The following is a 24,539-nucleotide window of genomic DNA, read 5'->3' as shown; positions in this document are numbered from 1 at the left end:
CACATGCTGACTCATAGTGGAGAAAAACCTTTTTCATGTTCCGAGTGCAAATATTCATGTTCTCAAAGTGGCAATCTGAAGAGCCACATGCTGACTCACAGTGAAGAAAAACCTTTTTCATGTTCTGAGTGCAAAAATTCATTTACTCGGAAGAGCTATCTGACGCGCCACATGCTGACTCACAGTGTAGAAAAACCTTTTTCATGTTCTTAGTGCAAATATTCTTTTTTTCGGAATAGCTATCTGACAAGACACTTCCTGACCTACAGTAAAAGGAAACCTTTGTCTCGTTTCGAGTGAATATAATTATTATCTTTTCTGACGAGCACACGCTGACTTACATTTAAAAGTTTACGGAAAACATTTTGTATTCAAATATTCAACCACACTGCTATTCACATACTTCTCTATGAAATGCAAGGTAATATGTTCACACAAGAAAAGTTACAATCGTTAGTAAAGCTAAGGTTAAGAAGCTTTATTTTATTTTTATTTTTTTGGAAGCAGCTCCGACTAACACAGCTCGTGCATCTGAGAACGTTAAACGTGTATCTCAATATTTAATAAAAAATTAAATACGGCCAACTAGATCGAATTTATGGATCTGTTGAAGAACGATAACGCCGGACAATTGTCAGTTTTCAAAATTATAAAAAAAATCTAATGATTAATAAATTACTAACATTCTTCCAACTACCCACCTTCCTGTATTTGTTTTCTACGATAGCCAGCGAAAAACAATAAATTAATTTTATAACGTTTAAGTTTGATGGCGTCATACGAAGTAAGCTGGAGTATGCTAGTGGTGTGTGGACTCCGCACCAAACTAAGTATATTAATATGCTGGAACAAATCCAGAAAAAATTCCTCAGGTATGTCTATATGCGAATGCGTGGAACTTATCCAAGGTTCATGCACCATGTGGACTTACTTGAGGCAACAAATAGATTTAGCTTGGAAACTAGACGTCATGCAAATCTTGCAATACTTAGTTTTAACATAATCCATAACTATATTGATAGCCCGTTTCTCTTGGAATGCTATGGTTTATACGTGCCCGAAAACTTCAGCCGTAGTCGTCGACACGACTTATTCAAAATACCATACGGCAGAACAGATATTCTAGCACAACATAGCATGACAAGAGGAATGGTGCTATTGAATGAAATCTCAGAATCACTAGATATATATAATTTTTCTTTAAATAGCCTAAAGTTTTTTTTGTATAATAATTATCTTCATAGGTGTTAAAATTGTCAAATTGAGAATTGTACAGTAATTGGATAATCTATCTGTTGTGCAATAAATAAAAAAAAGTTTACATATTTCAACTCGATTATATAAACATTATAAATAACACTATAAAACAGAAGTAAGCCGAGTGACCCATTTGGAGCATTGTGAACCATGTCATTTTACTTACTTCATTATTATTTCTCTTTTTCTTAATAAATGTAAATTTTAATTTGTTTATTAACATGTATTTTTGTAAAAATCATGTTTCCTTAAATCATTATTGATAACAAACACATATATATATATATTCTTCATCTTGATGCTCACAACTCTTTTAAAAACAAGCACTTGCTTCTTTAGAAGAACAACATTTCAAAAAGGAAAAGCAGTGAAGAATAATTTTACGAATTATTTTAGTTAACATAAATGATGATAATCTGTAAATTGATTTTTATTTAATAAAAAATAAAAATAAAGACAAAAGTTTGATACAAACATTCGTCTTATAATATCTTGTTGTATGCACCTATAATCTTTTAGTTTTAAAGTTCATATTTTAAAAATAATAGCGAATCCATCAGTATTAATCAAACTTTTTAATTATTTATGTTACTTCTGAATTTTTTTTAATCAATAAAGCAATTTAATTTTCCAAATTTAATTTTTATATCGGATGTAAAAATAAATCCACAATTTAGCGCATTTTAGCCTCGAAAGATCAACATCAAAGGAAATCAATAACAATCCAAAAAGTTTAAAATTGCTAACAAAGACTCTTTTCAAATGATAGCCTATTTTTAATTTATTAAAATAAATGTTCCCATATTGAATCATGGATTATGCTTTAACCTTTCCTTATCTGTGGTGTATTTTTACTACACATTGCTTCTTATAACTTAAATAACTCTATAAATATATTAAATTCTGGGTTCAGATTTTAGGTATTCTTCCGTTATACATTTATACTCTGAAATAAAAAATAATATTTTCCATAGTTTTCAAATTCAATAAAAATAAGAAATTTTTGTTTAAAATCGGGAACAAATACACCAATACAATCAACCGTGCGACACTGCTACGCTATGTCCCGCTTTAGTTCGCAATGTGGGATCATGAGAAATCCACACGTCCGCAGTTGTATTTGGACCTTCGATACCTACGACCGCATAGCTGTGTGTGTGCGTTTTGCGCCCATCCAAAGCCGGCAGTCAGTCGGTCGCCGGCTGTCGATATGGACTCCACGCAGGTTTTTTTAGCATCTGCCGATGGTTTGTTTATATTTTCAGCAATAAATTTATAATTTTAATCCTTTTTTGAAATAAAATATTATAAACATAAGCGATTAGCTATGAACATTCATATTTTTCCGATATTAAAAAATAATAATACGACCAACCAGAAAGAAAATATTGATGTGTTGAAGAACAATGGTACCGGACAATTGGCCGCCGAAATCCAGTCCAAGCTATCCTGAAACGATCAAACCTTACTACATCGCAAGCAACGAACGATGCATTCGAACATCATCTCAGATACTCTTTCATAATTACATCTTTTATCATGATCCTTTTACCGTACATACGCCTCAGGGATCTCATTTCCAATTCAAGTTTGATTTCGTCCTACTCTCAGTAATATACCTCACTGTTTGTCATTTATTTCAAATAATTGATTTGATTTCAATTAATTCAATGACTGCGCGATTAAAACAGCAATGAAATCTTGCTATTCCAATTTTTAGTTTAAAACGATATTTTACCATAATTTAGAAATTGGCATGTTGCGCTAACGAACGAATGCATGGTATAAAAGCAATCTCGTGTTCATCCCAAAGTGCTGCCATTGGCTGTTTGGTCTGTTAGAGTAATACGCCCGTAACGGAGAGTTAGCATTTCACACATAGTCTAAAGGTGCCTGTAAACGATCAAATTTGTTTGTCAAATTTACGTGTTTGTCAAATTATTTGAACGTCTGCGGCCTTGTTTGATGTGCTTGTCAAACAAACTACGTGTTTGACGTGTTTGTCAGAAATTCTGATTGACGGAAAGTTTGAACGATATTTGACAACATGTTTGAACGTTTGCGGGGGTGTTTATCAAACAAACGTCAGTTTCGTGTTGCCATCACTATGGAGAGTGCTACGTCATCGAATGTTATAAGTGAAAGAGACTTTTTATTACATTTTATATCCATATATCGCGATCTGCCGCAACTGTGCAAACAAAATATACAACAACACAAAATATTTCGCTATTCACCCCACTTCAGACCGGATACAATAAACGTCAAAAGACAATTCCCGGCGAAAGCTGTAAATAAATGAACTAATATTTGACAAACTTCATTTGAACGTTTGCGGCCTTCCCAGGCCTTGCTCATCAAACACGTGACGAGCAAACGTTAAATTTGACAAACAAATTTGATCGTTTACAGGCACCTTAAGATATGGGTTGCTGACGAAGACTCTTTTAAAAGCGCATATTTAATTTATTGAAATAAATGTTTCCATATCGAATTCCGGAATATGCTTTTATTCCACGTTTCATGGGGTTTGTCAATCGGCTGTTATATTTGTAATTACTTCTCGGTATTGTATTGGTTTTTAATCTTCTGTCGTCGTTAGTTGTTATCCCAAAACATCTTGATTTGTTTCGTCCATAAGATCATAGTGCTCATCTTAGTATGTTCCGTAGAAATTTTTAATTATTTTTTTTTATTTATTGAACAGTTTGTATGGCGCCGCTTTTGCGAAATATCACCTCTAAAAATATTAAAATTGCAAAAATAAAGTTAAGTGAAGTTAAATGAAGAACAGGAACAGGTGACACAAACATAGAATATGGAGACTCTGCAGCAATAATCCTAAGTGGTGAAGAAACTGAACCAGCTGCTGCAGCGAGAGAGTCCACCGCGTCCACCAACAGTGCCAGCACGAGGTTCATCATCCGTTAAGGAATGTGTCTGCTGCTAACAAAGCGCTGACACAATATCCTCACAAAGATAACAAACCCTGGCAGCACTGCTGTGACGTTCGACGAAGATAGAAGATGGAGACTCTACAGCAAGAATCCTAGGTGGTGAAAAAACTGGACCAGCTGCTGCAACGAGAAAGTCTACCTCGTCCACCAATAGTACCAGCACGAGGTTCGTCATCCGTCCAGTTATGTGTCTATTTATTATTTTTATTTATTTAATTATTTGAGTAATACATTTTATTACAATAATGACGAATTGCCCATCTCACTATGTGTTGCCTGTGTTGAGATGGAAATTTACAGAGTGGTTTTAAACAAGGTTTTTGTTTACATAAAATTATGAAAATGCCAGATAAAATAAAATCAGTATTTCATTTTATTTTTAAATTATACAATTCAAGAATGAATGTAGAAAATGAAGACGAAGCGAGAATAATTCAAGTAATTTATTAATAAAATTTCAGTTTGACCAAAAAGCATACAATACATATATATACACAGTAGGCACAATTTGTCAATATGTTATGAAATACTTCTATGAAATATTTCTGAACACAAAATGGCACTTTCTTTAATCCCTGGTTCTGCTTTGATGGTGACTTCCTCTAGATGATAACGTTCCGTTGTACTCATTTCACCTGATTACAGAAAAACTTGATTAAATCTAGAATACACTAAACCTAACAAATAATTATAAGCAATAATTAGTCCCCTGAAATATCCATACAATTTGAAAATACCTCCCGAGTAAAAATAAATGCCGCCCGTGCCTTCTGATGTCCGGTCAGGTGCTCTGAAACCACTGAGCTATGTCGGCTTATTTCCAACCCGCCAAATGATTCAATATGTTCTACTACCTCAATCAACAATTACTGCTTATTATATTTTTTCCACCTGTAAAATAAACTTTGTCTAATAAACATTGGTTTATCATTCAAAAATAATAATATTTGACAAGTCTAAAATTTTTCACCAATAAATGAAGATATAAAATGTCTCGACGCCACCTAGTCAGAAATTTAGCACTTACAAAGCCTTTTCTACAAAAATAAAGTTTGTTGTTTACAGGTGGAAAAAAAATATTTTTACTTTTTTTTTTTTTATGTGACACCTCACAAGAGTGTCCCTGCCTGTGGAGTGCACAGACAGGGGAACTATGTCACCACCCGGTTGGGCGGCGTTGTGAGGCGGAGTAAGGTAGGGGCTGTAGGAAGGGATTTGTTAATGCGGGCCTTGAAGAGGCTCGGATTATAGGAGGGAGGAAAAACAGATGCCGGTAGCTCGTTCCACATACGAGCCGACTTACACAAAAACGAGTCGTAAAAACGGCCCGTTCTCATGAAGCCAACGTCAACCGTGAACTGGTGTTCAGTTCGTGTCCGTCGAGTTTCGCGCACGTGCACCGGTGAAAGAGACTCCGGAGATATTTTCAATTTGTATTGATGTTTGAGGCGACTTATTGTTACTTATAATTATTTGTTATCCTTTATGCTATTATTATCATTAAAAAAAATAAAACACTAAACATGATGATTTTTCTGTAGTTTAACCGGTGGGTACTTGATTATCACAAAATATTATCGAAAATATAATTTGTTTATGTCTAACTGTATTGACATGCTCAAGGTCTTGTTGCGAATACCCTCTCAATCCTATACAGAATACCGACTTCATTTCAACAGTTCGTTTCACGGACTCATTTTGTATGTGTTAGGCTCTACTAGCTTCTGCTTTTCCTTCAACATTTAATGCAGGCCTAAGTAAGGTCCAAAACAAACAAATCCCTTCGTAGATTCCATAAAAAAAATTATAAAGACAACCAAATACCTGAAATGTTTTCGCAAATAGATGATGGATGAAAATGGATGGTCTATATATATTTCCGTACGCAACAAATTATCATTTTCTTCCGCACTTGTGCCTTAGGGTGGATCGCCATTGTATGGATTTATTTTTATAAATCAGGTTTCGCGGGGTGCGGAAAAGATGCTCTAGGTATAAGCAATTAAGCAAACAAAATATCAATTTAAAATTTTGATAACAAGTACTGCCCCAAAGCAGTTGAATTATTTAAAATCTGGTAAACAATTGTCCCTTTATAAAACAGTTTTGTGTCAATATTAATACTTTTTACTTTTATATTTCTTAATGAATAAAAATTAATATAAATAATAATATTAAAAAAGGTGATATATTTTACTGAGTCTGCTTTCGCGCCTCGCTTGCGCACCGCACATTCCCGCGCGCAATGACGCGGGGCCGCCACAGTGTTTTGTTTCATACATGCTAGACGGAAAAAACTCTTTTATAATTTTAAAGTGTTTGGAACCCTCTTGTGGGGAGTATTTAATCTGAATGTATTGAAAATTTGAGTTGAAAGTGATTAATTTAATTTTTTTCTTAAAAAAAAAAATCTGAAAAAAGTCTATTAAATAATGAATAAAATATTAATACCGTATTTGAGGTTTTTAAAGAAAACAAATTTAAAAATAAGGTAAAAGCACAGTCAGAAAACATAATACAAATCACGAAACAATTGCGAAAGTATAAATAAATGATAAAAACATAATAACTAAAAAATAATCAAAACAATCATTATTACTAATCTAGGAAAACAATTTTAGTCATATTTAGCAACAGAACTTAATAAAAACAAGCATTAGTTGCAGAAAGTACAGTCAGAAAATAAAAATATCAAAAGTTATACAAGAACAGTAACGAAACAAAAAAATATTACTTATCTAATAAAGTGCTATTTGAGTCATTTGCGGCGAGAGAAATCAACTGCACATAAACATCTTTATTTTTTTTAAGACAGAGTACAGGACCAATAGATTTGTGAGAAAGTGATTAAACATAGTGCTTATTGAAACCAGATGCTATCTGAGTTATGTTCAGAGGAGTCATCAGATGGCAAACATTGTGTTCTTGACTCGGAGTTGGGTGGAACAAGTAAATTTAACACTTCAGAGGGAAGTGAACTCGATTTCTTTCTTGGATCCTCTCTAAAACTATTTATTATTGAATCTGATGTAATTAATAGCATGGTTAACATCTCTGTTTGTTGATGTTCGGTCGATTTTTCTGGTGTGCAATTGCCTAAATCTTCTACAGTCTTTATTTCGCACCTCTTGCGCCTCTTCTGCCAGCTGACCAATAGGTACAATGCACGAAATAATCACATCAAATGAATGGTATAATAGTTTATGAACAGTTGGTGGCATACCAATCATATAGGTTAAGATATAACTCCTTAGTGTCATGCACATACTGTTCAAAATGTTCGATGTTAATGCTATACCCAGAAGCTATTGTACTTGGAGCTTAGGGCTTGGTTTTGTCAAATTACAAAGGTCGGGTCATCATTCAGTTTTATTCATCGTCAATTTTAGTCGAGTCTCCCGTTCGTATATGAAGAGACGATTCGCACGTCCCTACGGCGAACTTCCTTTGTCGTTTCCCGACTTAGTGCGCGTAAAAGAGCACGACTGGTTGCATTTGTAAGCCTTATCTCATTATACTCCATGAAAAAAACAATGTCCACTGTTGTTTTGATTGTTATTGTTCCTGCCGCGTGACCTTGACCTCGGTATGTTATTATAATTACGCATCGATGACGAAAGATGATGCCATTCGCGGCGGGGGCTCTGATTACGGTGATCTTGATAATTCTGCGTTGTTTTCAGTTTTTTTACTTCTTGAGTAAGTGTGACGATTTGTTTTTGAAGATTTTGATAAATTAGTTTAATTTTTAAAAGGATGTGAATTTATTAATCATTAAAAAAATGAATAACTGTTCGCGCAATATATATGGGATTGTTAGGTATGCATCCACAGGCTTAGTGGACAAGTGTAATGTCAATACCAAATCCTGCAAATGTCCTACCTACCCTTTTACCCATCCCAAAATGTCACCATATTAAAAATATTGTTGCGACACATGTAAAATCAGACAAGTGGTGTCAGTTGCTTATCAGAGTTCGGAGTGATAATTAATATCAGACAGGGCGAATATACATATAATTTGTGAAGTGAAATCAACTAATACTCCTGGAGACGTGTGATAGTCATCAACGGGTGAGTCCATCTTTCCTGCATTCCAATCTGGGCTTATCTTGTGCTCCAGAAGCCCAGATTTATACCTTTGATTATTGCACTGTCCATCGGGTTTGTCGGATGCATATATCGTCCCATACCTATCATTCGGAGTAGTTTGGGACTGGTCCTTTGGGCGTGTGGCATATCACACCACCTCTAAAATATATAGTGGAGTCGCAGCTTCGCGACACCATTTTTGGTTCTTTCGAGCCGGATTACCAACGGGGTATTTAAAATTAACATATTTAAAGTTATAAATAAATATTATTTCCTCTTTATACTTTGTTAATTTGTATGTACTAGGTTGCATTTGTAATTATTGTTGTGTTTAAATTCCTACATACAATTAATCATGGCGACTAGCGATAGTACTCAGGATATTAAAATCAAGTTAGTAGAATCGAAGATTAATTTGATGCATAATCGTGTTAATGAATTATACGAGAAAGCGAAAAGTATTGCAGACAGGGAGACGAGAAGTTCGGAGGATTTTCTTAAACAAACGGTTAATATATCTACATATTATGCACAATTTAACACATTTTGTGATGAATTTCATACACTTCAGTTGAAAAAGGATTCAAATTACAATATGAATTTCGATTTATGGAGTAAATTCGAAAATAAGTACTGTTTTGTAGTTTCTATACGCGAAAGCATTATAGCAAAGCAAGATTCATCACGTGATCGACAGAAATTAAATAATTCACCATTAATTAAGCTCCCACCGATCGAGATGCCATCGTTCGATGGTAATCAAGAGAATTGGTCGATATTTTATGAAGCTTTTAAATTAAATATTCACTCAAATCAAAATTTGAATACGTCGCAAAAGATACAATATCTGATAGGGAAACTCCAAGGAAAGGCGTTATCAGTTTTTGCGGGAATACTTCCGAACGAACAAAATTATTTTTTAATTTGGGAAGCTCTCGAAAAGAAATATCAGGACAAACGCGTGCTAGGTACCTTTTATCTGAACAATATTTTGAATTTAAAATTATTGGCACCTAGTAACCCAAATGAGTTAAATAATTTTATCGAAAGGTTTGCGTCTTCCATAGCTGCACTCAAGGAATTAGGTATTGATGACCTAACCGATTTTATAATATTACATGTTGCACTGAAAAAATTAGATATACAGTTGGTGCAAAATTTCGAAATGTCTATACGGGAGAAAGCTATACCTACATATACCGATTTAATAGAATACATTCGGTCGCATGTCAAAATCCTAGAACGAACTGGGCAAAATGATAATAAAGTTGTTAATAATAAAAACAAAGTTACGCATTCATTCGCTGTGGTCGAACAGAAGTCAAGTAATAATAATCGTAATAGGTGCCGGAAATGTAATCATTCTGATCATGTTGAATTGTTTAAATGTGAACAATTTAACGAATTAAGACCAAATGCTCGCTTTCAGTTTGTGAAATTAAATAATTTATGTGTAAACTGCTTAAGCGATAAACATAAAACTGTGAAATGTCCATCTAAATCGGATTGTAGAATTTGTAAAAAACGACATCACACCGCTCTGCATTTTGAGAGCACGGTGAATACTGAAAGTCAATCGAAAAACGAAGCCATTACATTAATAGCGCGTAGTAATAAACATTATAATAATTTTTCTGCGGGTAATATAGCTACGAATGTACTACTGTCAACCGCGCAGTTATTTGCTTATGACAATAAAAATAATCAAGTAACCGTAAGGTGTTTAATTGATTGCGCCTCGCAACAAAATTTAATCAGTTTAAACACTTGTAATGAATTAAATCTTAAAATAATTCCTTTAAATAATTCAGTAGTTAAAAGTGTTGGTTCAGTAGAGACACCAATATTGGGACACGTTGCGTTAAAAATTAAATCCCGCGTTTCAGAAGATACTTATAAAATTAGTCTATTAGTTGTCGATAAAATAACTGATAAGCTTCCTACACAACATGTTGACACAAAGTCATGTGAGCATTTAGTGGGTTTAAACTTAGCGGATGAATCCTGGAACGTTCCATCCGATGTTGATATCTTATTAGGTGCACAGTTATTTCCATATATTCTGCTGGGGAATAAGGTTTTATCTAAACATAATACGAATGCACCACCGGCTATACAGACAGTATTCGGGTATATTGTAATGGGTGAAATACCTACGTGTACGCCGGAGGTTTCGTGGACGTTCGGCCCCATAACCAATGTAGATTTATATAATGCGTTATCCAAGTTTTGGACGATGGAAGACATGCCTATTAAGTCGTTGATGAGTGCTGAAGATGCAGAATGTGAGAAAATGTACCTCGAGTCAGTCCAACGGGATGAATCGGGAAGGTATATTGTATCTTTACCGTTTAAGATAGATCCTAATAATTTAGGTGATTCGCGCCGTGTCGCGCAGCGTCGATATGAATATTTAGAACGGAAATTTAATACGTCGCCAGAATTGCATTGCAGTTATAATGAAGTAGTTTCTGAATATCTGGAAAAGGGATATATGAGGGTTGAAGTTCCGTCTTCATCTAATATTGATGAGGGATATTTCATTCCTCATCACGCAGTAATTCGTAAAGATAAATCAACAACTAAAACTCGTGTTGTATTAGATGCAAGTACAAAGACCAGTTCAGGGTTGTCACTTAATGATATTTTGTATACAGGTCCAAATTTGCAATCTAATTTATTTACACTTTTAATTAAATTTCGCTTATTCGCTGTAGCATTAACCGCAGATGTTAAGCAAATGTATCTACGTATAATGGTAACGGAAAGCCATCGTAAATATCAAAAAATTCTTTATAGATTTCACGAAGATGAACAAATTGGAGTTTATCAATTTAATTCACTCGCGTTTGGTTTGAACTGTTCACTATTTCTAGCAATGCGAACTATACGGCAGCTAGCGAGCGATGAAAGAAATCGTTATCCGAAAGCGGCGGAAGTTGCAATTAATGATTTATATATGGACGATTTTGTATATTCTGTAAATACTATAAGTGAAGGCATCACTTTGGCTACAGATTTAATGGCGATGTTCAAGTGTGGAGGATTTGAATTAGTCAAATGGTCGAGTAATTCTCCTCATTTACTGGCCCAATTACCAGAGTCGCACCGCGCGACAATGGATTTTTCGGATAAATGTAGCATTTTAGGATTAAAATGGGATCTGATATCTGATTGTTTTCGATTTATGATATGTCCGACGGAGGAAAAAACTATATGTAAAAGATCAATTCTTTCCACAATAGCTCGTTTATTCGATGTATTAGGTTTGGTTGCTCCGGTAATTTTATATGCCAAATTACTTTTACAAGAGCTGTGGTTAGAGAAAGTAGGATGGGACGAGGAACTACCCCAAAGTATTGTTAATAGATATGTCAAATTCAAGGAAGAATTACCGATGCTTTCTAATTTAAATTTACCTCGATATTTGGGAGTAAAGGAGGACTGCACGATAAATATTATCGCCTTCGCAGATGCGAGTATGAAAGCATACGGTTGTGTAATATATCTTCATGTCACGGATAAGGGTGGCAACACTACAATGAATTTGATATGTTCTAAATCCAAGGTGGCCCCTCTGAAAACAGTGTCGCTCGCTCGATTGGAATTATGCGCTGTGCTTATTTTATCTAGACTCGTTAGATCTATTATAGATACTTATAGAAATCGCGTTTCGATAAACGATATATTTGCTTTTTCAGATTCAAACATAGCACTTTCTTGGATTCACTCGTCCCCTCACCGGTGGCAAACTTTTGTAGCTAATCGAGTTAGTGAAATTCAGGAAAATTTACCCGCGAAACATTTTTATCACATAGATGGCGTTACCAATCCTAGTGATTGTTTATCACGAGGACTACTGCCTGCTCAGCTGGTCGATCATTCTCTTTGGTGGCACGGTCCGCCCTGGGCTGCGAACCCAGTATCCGAGTGGCCTGTCGAAAGATTTTCCCCCTCACGAGAGGAGGAGAATACTTTGGAATTGAAAAAATCGCATACATTTACAATAACGTCAATAGAGGAAAATTCTCCGATATATAATCTCGCTTTAAAAATTTCCTCATGGCCAAAACTGCTGAGAATTGTGGTATATATTTTACGATTTATGCGAAAGTTATCACGCTCAACAGTTATAAATTCCACGGAATTAAACATTGCTGAAATGAATGTATTAAAAGCTTTACAGAATAGGTATTTTAGTGCCGATATACAATTAATACAGAGGGATAAATTATGCTCACCTTCAATCCGAAAACTAAACCCGTTCCTAGATCATAATGGCTTGTTACGTATAGGTGGTAGATTAACAAACGCGAATATACCTTTTGAAAACAAACATCCAGTACTTCTGCCAAGACAGGATCATATTGTCGATATAATTATAGACTTTCACCATCGTGTGAATTGTCATACTGGTGCACATCTCCTTATGTCAATAATTAGACAGCGTTATTGGATCTTATCGGGGAGAAATCTAATACGCAAAAGAGTACATGCTTGTAATTTCTGTTTTAAAACTGCACCTTCTAATATTATACCGCTAATGGCAGATTTACCTACAGCTAGAGTTCAGGCAGCAAAAGCATTTACACATACGGGTGTAGATTTTGCCGGACCAATAAATATAACCCTTTCTAGGCGTCGTGGGGTAAAAAGTCAAAAGGCATATATATGTCTATTTATTTGTTTAACAACGAAGGCTATACATATGGAAGTGGTATCAGATCTAAGCACGGACAATTTTTTAAACGCATTTAAGCGTTTTCTATCCAGACGCGGACCGGTTTCGTGTATGTACAGTGACAATGCGACAAATTTCATAGGCGCAAAGAATTGTCTGGATGACTTATATAATTTTTTAGAGGCAAATTCAACTAAAGAAGTTCTTCGCAATGAATTTAACATTCGGAGAATTGAATGGAAGACGATTCCACCCCGCGCTCCTCACTTTGGAGGATTATGGGAGTCAAATATTAAATGCATTAAATCGCATCTGTATAGGGTTGTGGGTACTCAACTTTTATGTTATGAAGAGCTTCTCACAGTTCTGACACAAATAGAGGCTGTACTTAATTCACGGCCATTATGTTTATTAAGCAGTTCTCATTATCCAGAAGCTCTTACTCCGGCTCATTTTCTGATGTCTACCCCGATTCAGCATCTACCTGCTTATGATTTGACTAATGAACGCATTAGTCTACTGAAAAGGAAAGAGCTTTTGGATCACCTCGTTCAATCTTATTGGAAGAAGTGGCATATAGAGTATCTTCACTCTCTGCAGATGAAAAAAAAATGGAATAGTCCCGCGAATAACGTTCTAGTAGGTACCATAGTATTGGTGCATCAAGAGGATGCGCCTCCACTTTATTGGCCGGTGGGCGTTGTTGAGGAGGTGTTCCCTGGTAAAGACGGAGTGGTTCGTGTCGCACGCGTAAGGACCCCTTCCGGGAACTTTAAACGACCAGTCGTAAAATTGTGTCCTTTGCCTACACAATAAGTATTATTTCTTTATTTCATTATTTTATAAATTTTCGTTTTAACTTTGTAATATTAATAGCGTATTGATAAGAATATTTATATTTCATCTTACTTCGTTTTACATTTAATTCTTTACTTTATTTGAAAGTACTTAAAATTTCGGAAGGTACTTTCAACGCCGGGAGAATGTTCGCGCAATATATATGGGATTGTTAGGTATGCATCCACAGGCTTAGTGGACAAGTGTAATGTCAATACCAAATCCTGCAAATGTCCTACCTACCCTTTTACCCATCCCAAAATGTCACCATATTAAAAATATTGTTGCGACACATGTAAAATCAGACAAGTGGTGTCAGTTGCTTATCAGAGTTCGGAGTGATAATTAATATCAGACAGGGCGAATATACATATAATTTGTGAAGTGAAATCAACTAATACTCCTGGAGACGTGTGATAGTCATCAACGGGTGAGTCCATCTTTCCTGCATTCCAATCTGGGCTTATCTTGTGCTCCAGAAGCCCAGATTTATACCTTTGATTATTGCACTGTCCATCGGGTTTGTCGGATGCATATATCGTCCCATACCTATCATTCGGAGTAGTTTGGGACTGGTCCTTTGGGCGTGTGGCATATCACACCACCTCTAAAATATATAGTGGAGTCGCAGCTTCGCGACACCAATAACTAAAAATTGTAACTAATACTGATGCATTCGCCATTTTTTTAAAAATTTGTACATAAAAAAAAGATTATTGGTGCAGACAACAAACTTTTATAAGATGATTTTTTTTATTTTTAAAATTTTACATAGGTAAGTATACAGGATATAAACAAAATATAAAACAATAGAAATTAAAGTAGTCTTTCCTCACCATAAAGAAACAATGCTCTTGTGTTTAGTGAGGGAATTCTAGTTTTTTGAGGCAACAATTTTTATTAATTGATAAATCAATTTACATAGTTTAATCATTTATGTTTCTTAAAATAATTCGTAAAATTAGTTTACACCGCTTTTCATTTTTTAAATGTTTCTCTTCTACAGAAGACGGGTTTGAAATAGTGGTGAGCAACAATATGAAGAATATTCAGTGTTTGTAATCAATGATGATTAAATAAATATGATTAAAACAATAATACATGTAAATAAACAAATTTAAATTTATTAAGAAAGGGAGTAAATTAACAAATTTATTTTAATGCCCGTGGGGCTTTTACATACATGGATACAATTTTTTTAATAAAGAACTATAGAACATTTGGGGTTTTAATAATCTTATAATAATAATAACAAACTGACACAAATATTATAACAGAAAAGAAGTAAATTTGATTTTTAGAGGAAGCAATTTTCTCAAAATCCGTTATTAATTGTAAATTGACAATGTAATGTGACGATTCGGGTAGTTTAAATAACTACACTAAATCAATGTAACTAAAAATATCAATTAGAATAATGAACTTATTTACGTGCCTTAAGATTGTATGCTGTATTCTTTAATTTTTGTGAATGCATTTGGTATAAAGGTGACCATTGTGAGGAATAATAATATCCAAGAATGCTTCTGACCAGCGTAATGTAAACGTTTTCATTATATATATTTATATTTTTTTTATTGTTTTTGTTTGATTCGTAGAACTCCATTTAATTTTTTAACAGCTGTAACACTAACAAAAACCAAAAAATACTTGCAGAACTTAATAATTACATTATTAAATTTGATTTTAATTAAATTAAAAAAAAGTTTTCTTTATAATTATTAGATCTTTGTAAGATGTCGAGATATATAAGTGCTTTATTTGTTCGTCTTCTTTTCCTCGAACACGACGCCCAGATCTTAGTGAGTGATACTTTTAAAAGAAAAACTTTGTTATAAAATATAGTAACTATACCATTGATAAACAGTAAGCACAGAATCGGACTTACATGAGAACCTTGAAGTACTCCACTAGAAACATCAAATTCATGCAATACACGGCAGGAAATTTTTACGTTTAGTTTTCAAGACGTTAAATAGGTCTCAAGCTATTTTAGTGTATACATTTTGATCTTAATTACATTTTACGTCAAGAACTTTAATAAATTCCAAGTTTAATAATAATTCAACATTGAATTAACAAGTTGAAATAGATAACGGTGAAGCACGATTGAACAACGGAAGCGAGGTAGAGAAGGAGTATTTGGATCAATTGAATAGCTAAATGGCAATGAATATTCCCTAAGCTGAGGAAGATCTCTGTTTATTGTTTACATGTCGCTCATACAGTTTGCAACAGTTTTTAAAAGACCTATAACACCGGGCCCCTAGAACCTCCTCTGATGAGTTTTGCGTAGGTGAGTTTTTAAATTTCCTCTGTGAGAACTTGAATAGTTGCAGTCGGTACATGAAAAAGGTTTTTCTCCGCTGTGCGTAAACATGTGAATTTTTAGTTGTTTCTTTGTTGAACATGAATAGTTGCAGTCGGGACAAGAAAAAGGTTTTTCTCCACTGTGGGTAAACATGTGAATTTTAAGTTGTCTCTTTGTTGAACATGAATAATTGCAGTCGGGACATGAAAAAGGTTTTTCTCCACTGTGGGTAAGCACGTGAATTTTAAAATCCCACTTTTTGGAACATTGATAGTTGCAGTTGGGACATGAAAAAGGTTTTACTCCGCTGTGGGTAAACATGTGAATTTTTAGTTGTCCCTTAGTAGAACTCGAATAGTTGCAGTCGGAACATGAAAAGGGGTTTTCTCCACCGTGTGTTAACAAGTGAATTGTTAAATCACTCTTTCTAAAACATGAATAACGGCATTCGGAACATGCAAAGGGTTTTTCTTCAGAATGGGTGCGCAAGTGCTGTTTTAACGATGAATTTCGAATGCAAGAATAGTTACAATGGGGACAAGAGTGTTGTTTTTCCCGACGATGCGTCTTCAGGTTCACCAATAAGTCTAAAAGAATGGGGATAAAGCTTAATTAGAGAATTACAAAAAATAAATTAAAAAATGAGATTAAATTAGGGCGTAAATGGTCAACTTTAAAATATAAATATCGGCTATGTCGGCCGTCTGTTTGATTTTTCACAGCGTAAATGTAAAATTTAAATGATCGTTTGTTTAAAATCTTAAATTTCCGAAAGTCCTTCACCGATCGCTTTAGAAATTTTATACTTTGTTGCATTCAAATACGCGTGTGTTTCTATATTCCTTTATTATATAGATGTCACCTGTGACAAGTAAAAATATGTTTTTTTGAAATCCAGCAACATCTGTTGGACGCTAATGTTTCACTCTCTGTATAGACACACAGCAATGCGGGGTATAGCTAGTATATATTAAATATGTATGTACCTAACTTAAATTACAGGTCTTTTGAGAAACCGGAGATATTGTGAGCATTATAAATTAAAAGTTTGCTTTATTTGAGAGTGAAGATAAATTTTAAAGAAAATAACAGAATAACTAATGAACGTCAAGGACGTCATTAACAAGAATAATCGTCTTGTATTCGAAACAGGAAAGATTTTTCGAAAATCTGAAACCAAAATACCTTTATAACCCAACTTGGAGGTTGTCGGAGTACTCTCCGCATACTGCAAACACTCAGTCTTCACGTCCGGGAGGTAGATATCTATATCTGTATACGGCATTTCACATCCACCCTCTTCCTGGGACCCTGGTTCCACCTTGATGGAAACACTGTTGGGAAGACCCATTGCGTCCTGGTAAATGGTCCCAGCTAAAAATAAATAACATAATAATCACATTCGGTTGGAACGAGATCTCGGAGGTAAACTGGACCACCTCCAATAAATATCTCGTGCATCAAAAATGTTAAATATCAAGATGGAGAACAGGTTAATCAAAATATACATTCAGTTATACAAGAAAGTTTTAATGTTATCGCATAAAAATGCTTAAGGTACAAAAAAAATAATAATTTGTCAATTGTGCTTCCTATCGAAGGAGTCATTCAATTACTTCGAACGAAACTAAATCGAACGCGTTATATTTTATGGATTTACTTGACGTTGTGATTTAAATTTAAACTAAAATAATATTTCCAATCAATAACCGTGCGGCAAAAATCAGTGCGCAATAAAATTTAGATCGATATTTAAAATATATCACGGCTGCTTTTACCAATAAGACGGCAGAAGAGAGACCGCTCAGTTCCTTAAGAGAAATTATATTGAATCTTTAATAGGTATGTGTGGCGTCGAGAATAATCCATTGAATAAATAATAATAAACCGCTCGACCTACTTAGGTACGTACTTGCTAATTGCTACTTAGGTAGATATTTGCAGCCGAAATCAAAACAAAGCAACCTACCTGTTTCAAGTATCTACTCGCGACAATACTATCGCGCTGGGACATTACGAGAACTCGTCAGAAGGTTCGAGTCTGCCGCCTACGCATAATTGCCACGCTGTCGAAGGTTCCTGAAACATCCAGTCTGTGCGAGTGCCTAGGATTTAGTTGCCATCCATCTACCTACTGCCGCCGTCGGCCGTGTAGTATAAATATGCCCGACGCAGCGAGTCAGTCAGTCATCAGTCATCTCTCAGCCGTCAGTTAACGAGGTTCAACGAGTGATCACCCGCGCTCTCCTTACTAGCGCGAAGGACAACGTACCCGGCTTCGCCCGTACCATCATGGACTCTATCGGGACATCATCCTAGCGCCTTGGCCACCGTCCCTGGCCAGCGCTACAACGGATTACAAGCGCCCTGGTTCCAGTGTCCCTGACCAACGCTTCTTCCACGTCATCATGACCACCACGAGGACACGCAGCATCCTCACTGGTCTACATCGTTCCCGCTCAACCGCCTACAAGGTCCGCCGCACCTTCGGCCGTCTCGTCAGCACTGGAGTGCCTGAAGACCTACGTTCTTCGCCAGTGCCTGACATTCATCGAGTCCCGGTCACCAGCGCCCGGCGTCGACTCACTGACCCGCGCTTGACCAGCACATCACCGCAGCGTCCGGAGTATTCAACTTTTGTCCAACATCATCTCCTCGTCACGGCAACTGACTCAATAAACACATGTGACCTTCACAACTTTCTTTCATTTCGTGCCTCACCACTGATCCCCAAATATGTATTTCATGTACTAAATAAAAAAATGTAATAAACTGGATTAATATAACCGACTAAATGAGTTATTATATTGACAGTAGCCACACAAAGTGTAAAACTGTCAAATTTACTATGGTGTAGATTTGAGTGAGTCGAATCAGTTGCTCCAATATTATCTGATAGATCTGATACAGGTAGATACTATCAGTATCCCCCTAAACCCCATGTAAATAAACATAACAATGGATTGTCGGACGTATCGCCCTCATTTGCACAGTCGAGAAGGTTAATTAAGTATTTGGGCATAATTGAGATCGGTATAGGGTATTAAAATGCAACTTACAACTCGCCGCATACTGCAAACATTTCTTCTTTACGTCGGGGAGGTAGATATCTATATCGGTATACGGCATTTCACATCCGTCCTCATCCTGCGTCCCTGGCTCCACCTTGCTGGAAACACTCTCTGTGTTAAGAAGATCCATGGCCTTCTGGTAAATGGTCCAAGCTCGAAATGTGTTAGAGCTGAAACGGAATAATAATGAATTAGTCATATTTACGAGGGTTATAATTAGTTTGTGATCACCTTCAGTTGGAACGAAATATTCAAAACCTCGAAAGTGAAATGGACCACATACAAAAAATAATATGGACTGTTTTTTAACCTCTAGCACTAAAGATGTCCAATATCAATATGGAGAGCAGATGTCTAAAAATTTTGCCTGTTATACGATTAAGGTAAATTTTTATCGCATAAAGTTAACAATGCTTTCAAGGAAACTATGTTACCACAGGTGTCCTGTTGACAGTTATTACGCTAAGTACCTATATAAGTCTAACATGGAATGATACAAAATCAAAATAAATATTTTTCATGGATACACTTGTCACCATGATTTAAATTTAAACTCGATTCATGTTTAAACTCATTAATACATTAAACTTTTAATTTTTATAAATTTTGAATATCCGCTTTCACCAATAACACGACAGAAGAGAGAACATTCAGAGAACTAAATGCGGCGTTGACTTTACAAACATGACTGGCAGTAAATATACTTGACTGGATTAATATAACCGATGTAAATACGTTATTAGAGTTGAGTTTTCCAAGAGTTAAACCAGTTGCTACAATGTTATCTGAGCGCTAGATACTCTCAGTATCACCCTGAATCCTTAAAAAGATTAGAAAGGTTTCTTAAAATGGTTTAAGCCGTTTTTTGCGACCACATTTGGTATAAAGCAAAATGTTTGATATTAGTTTCAATTTCAGGGTGGTAAGTAAAACAAACTTGGTGATGTCTATTACTGACAATAAGTAAACGCAAGACAATATATGTAATGTAACTTCTAGTGGAATTGACTAATTAGAATAAGCTTAAGTTTTCCACTCAGTGTAAAGATATAAACAACCCCATGTACCGTCTGTCGCGAGTTAACCTGGTTGGTGTTGGGTAACTCAATATATTATAAAGCGAATGATGTAAAACTGATATATTCTTATAATTAACATGCATCAATTAGATTGCTCAGGTCTTACTTAGTAAATATAACATAAACCTACTTACACGAGTACAAGGCAACAGTTCGAATATGTTGGAGAAATGTCACTAGAAAATTAGAAGTGCAAGAATGTGATTTACTTCGGAATAAAAAATGTGATGTTCATTGAAGTGATACAAAACTGTATAAAAGGAACACAAATATTATTCAGAATACAACACTATTTCAGAAAAAAGGAACAACAATGGATGGTATTGTGTTACTAAGAAAGATGCACGAAGACGTAAATAAACCACTCACTAGGTCACTTTCGGGCTTTTTGTATGGGAAAAGTTAACAAACTTCTTAACCACAGATATAGCCGACGGAGCGTTGATGATATGCAAGGCAGAAAAAATCAAAGCCATATAAAAAAGGTGCGACCATAGACAATAATATTGCGCTCAGCCATTCATTATTTGACCCAAAAACAATTTTAAAATTAAAAACGTCTTTGAAGCAGAAAAATATCAAAATGTTACCTGACGGCAAAGTTCACCTGACAAAACATTGTTCTAAGAAAATTAACTATCAGGGCTCGTGTTATCAAGAGGAAACTTTGTCAGTGGACACTTGTTAATCTGAGACAAAAAACCCAAAAGTAACAAAAAACTTGAATAAATGAAAAACGAAAAGAACACTGAAAAACAAACATGATTGTGCTTATCTGCTTATTTTGAAAAGAAAAATAAATTAACTCATGGTCACATGTTTAATATTTTTGAATGTCACTAAAACAATAAGATAAAACGTGATAATCATTGATAAACAGCGCCCTTGAAAGGTTTTTGCACAAAAGACGGCGCTGTACAATTCATCCTAATACTTTTTTTAATTTTATTATGAATAAGTGAATCAATGAAATCGATACCCTTTATACGCTGTGAAGGTAGACATATTTGCCAGAAGGCATAATTATGTCATAATGTAAATAATTAGGTAAGAAGCACTTTTAACAAGCCATTTAACGTATTTTGCGATTGCAAAATGATGACACGTAATAACCTAAAAACTGTCAATTCATTTTGAACTTGAACTTACGTAGGGAGTTCATGTAGGTTAGGTTGAATATATATTTTTAACTCGCTAACACTACACGGATTATATTTTCATCACAAATAACTTTAACTAGCTAAATTTTAGACACGAAATGATAGTAACTCACGCCATCACACATCTGCGTCATGTCACGCGTGGCCTCGAGCGAGATGTCAAACTCTAAGCCAATGAGATATGAGCTTTCTGCCACAATATTTTTTTCTATAAGAAAACGGAGTTATTAATGCCGGTATCAAATGGGTTTCAAGGACAGGCCGGAGTTATATGCCTCTGCACAAAGAAATGGAAACGTCACTAGAGGTCGTCAATATTTGGGTAAAGGTTATGAATTCCGCTTCACGGTATATATGGAATGTTTACTTTGAATCAATACTTGAATTTATTTATATTATTAGTAAAAGTTAGTATTAATGTTGGGGAAAACCAAAAATAAACACTTCAAATTTGAATTTCGTTGAAATTATTTCACAAACACGATAAACAGTATATACACCGGTAGTCAACCAAAATCAGTCAGCCATGATCATAAATAAACCACTCTCTAGATCGATATCTTCGGGCTTTTTGTATGGCCCCATTTTGTCACCCCCTTAACCACAGACGACCACAGATAAAACGGTCGTTTGGTCCAGACAGGTAAATATATCGTGGACCATAAAGAAATCTCAAGGCCATTTAAAAAAAGTGCAAACATAGACAATATAACTGCACCCAGCTAACATCGTTCATTCACTAGCCCAAAAAAAAAATATTTTAAAAATAAAAATATTGGAATGCAGGAAAAGGAAAATAAAAAAAAACCCACAGCTATGCACACATCAAAATACTTTTATTTTCAAAAAGACAATCGACAGTAATTCAAAACAGGGTCAGTACAACCGATGTATTGAGCATTGATTTATCATTGAAGTAGAAGATAATCCTAATATATCTAAACAAAACATGAAACAGAACAAGACACAGAAAAATAAAAAGTAACGGTCTCAACTTGGAATCGAACCCAGTCTTACTGCAACAACTTAATAGGATTTAATTTGACCTTGCACAAAAATACAAGAATATATACACAAAATACATATTCAACGTGTTGAAAGATATACATTATGTCAAGTAATAGTAACGCCTTTTGACTTTTACATGGTATAATTTAAATCATAATACCTAAACCATAATATTATAAGAATTAAAAATCGTGTACATAATAAAAGCTTGTAAAGAAATATAGCTTGTAAAACAACAAAAGATATTATGAAATAGAAGTTAAGAACATGTAATTAATATTTCTCATTTGGATACTGATAATTCGTGGTGGAATCCATTATCTATAAATAGTATAAACTGACATTCGCGTCTGTCTGTTTGTGCGCTTAGTTCTTCTTAACTATGCGACTGATTTCGATAAGGCTTTCAGCATCATTTAGAGAATTTCTTCTGGAAGGTTTGGATAAATAACACATGCATTAACACATATTGATAAAAAGCAGAGAAAAGTCAATATAAAGATTATTTTTGGCCGCTTACATAGCTAACGCTGGCGAGACCTTATGAGAAAGAGGAAGATATGGTGTAAAGACTACCATAAGAGTTGAAATGGCTGTAGCAGTGTTTGTTGATCAGATCTGAATAGATACTCATATACCATCTCTCTTCTCCTTCTTCCTCTCTTTCTCCTCTCCATCTCCTTCCCCTCCACACTACCTTTAGCCTCACAATATACTAATACCTATACCCCAATTGGGGATTCCATAGTCTAACTGGCTCCAGATGGTTGGGAGCAGTTGAAACTGTGTGCGGTTTTCCATTAAAAAAAATCCCTAGTGATGCGTAAAATTATTGAAGTTCAATTTTCAGTTAAAAATTTGTTTTTTTTATTGTTTCGTTACCTACATTTGATAAATGTAATTTTTAAAGTTTACTTACTTTAGAAAGATTTTTTTTCTTTCGGAAAGTCTTATTTGCCGCGATCCTATTATTTATGTTGATTATCGTGAATAATTTTTTTTTTTTTTAAATACTTTCAGGTCTTAAATCCTAAAATTATAATATCCCGCGATTTGGGTTATGGGTGTACGCTATTTAACATTACATTTATTGTTTTTAGTCATTTGCCTAGTTGGTTTTATTGTAGTTCCTACATAAGAATATATTTACTGTTTTTTATGTGACTAAAAAAACAAAAAATCAGAAACTTATTGAATGAATTCAAAATTGAAATATTTGGACTTCATTTTCATCAGCGATCTCAGCAGTGATAACGGACAAAATATGTGTCGTAGATGTCTTTTAATCAGATTATGAGGACAGTCGACTTTTTGCACATTTCCATGTCCTGGCTCTTTTGTTGTATTTTTTTAATAAAAATAAGTTTTAATGCACTATTATAATTTATTAATACTCATTGTATGTGAAAGTCCTAAGTTTGTAAGTAAATAATTGAATAAATAAATAATATAGCAAATTCAAGAAGTACATGTAAAATATGGTGAAAAAGCCTATAAATGACATAATTTTAAGACTTACCTTTCTATTCAGGTCAGTGGTTGAGTGGGCATAGCGCTTGGGTCTCACCCGAGCGTCGCGTGTTCGATTCCTCGGCTGGCTAAGTCCTCCATCACAACACAAGCAACATTTTCGGCTTTCTGTGGTGGTAGTAGGAGATTTTCAAACTTTGTTGGGTTATTCGTAACCCGGGAATGTTTGTCTTTCTTTAAAAAAAAAAAAAAAAATTTGAGCTACTGTTCTTAGGTGAATTGATTCTGGAGTCGGTGAAGTCATTTTTTAGTTCAATAACAGTATATATTCGCAATTAAACGTATTTTTAGTGGAACAATTTCGATGTTAGAAAACAACTAAAAATCAACATGGCCGCACATTTTAACTAGCTGGCTCCTGATTGGTTGACAGTGGAGATTGAATATTCAAGACCTCAACGTTCGGCGGGATGTTGAACAAATATCTATGAACTTTTTAAAAATATTGTATTCATAACTTTGAGTGTTTGAATGTTCAATATCCAGGTGATTGAACAAATAAGAACTGAAACATTATTCCGTGAGTGGATATCGGCATTCGAAAAATGCTTAAAAT

The 24,539-nt window shown here is 34.7% G+C and overlaps 1 protein-coding gene across 1 annotated transcript; it reads right to left on the bottom strand.

Annotated features, from left to right (window-relative positions):
- Positions 1-16,661: 16,661 nt before the first annotated feature.
- On the bottom strand, positions 16,662-21,579 carry LOC149409249 (uncharacterized). Its single transcript, XM_089649969.1, has 4 exons — positions 21,435-21,579; positions 19,195-19,376; positions 17,242-17,509; positions 16,662-16,722 (listed from the first exon to the last, which is right to left on the bottom strand). Exons 2-4 carry the CDS (start codon positions 19,334-19,336, stop codon positions 16,662-16,664), a joined length of 471 nt encoding a protein of 156 aa, XP_089506095.1. The 5' UTR covers positions 19,337-19,376; positions 21,435-21,579.
- Positions 21,580-24,539: the final 2,960 nt, after the last annotated feature.

Source organism: Hesperophylax consimilis, unplaced genomic scaffold, assembly GCF_061612785.1.
Source record: "Hesperophylax consimilis isolate HC1 unplaced genomic scaffold, BYU_Hcon_1.0 scaffold_32, whole genome shotgun sequence".
NCBI lineage: Eukaryota > Metazoa > Arthropoda > Insecta > Trichoptera > Limnephilidae > Hesperophylax > Hesperophylax consimilis.
This window is presented reverse-complemented; position numbering and strand designations above follow the sequence as displayed.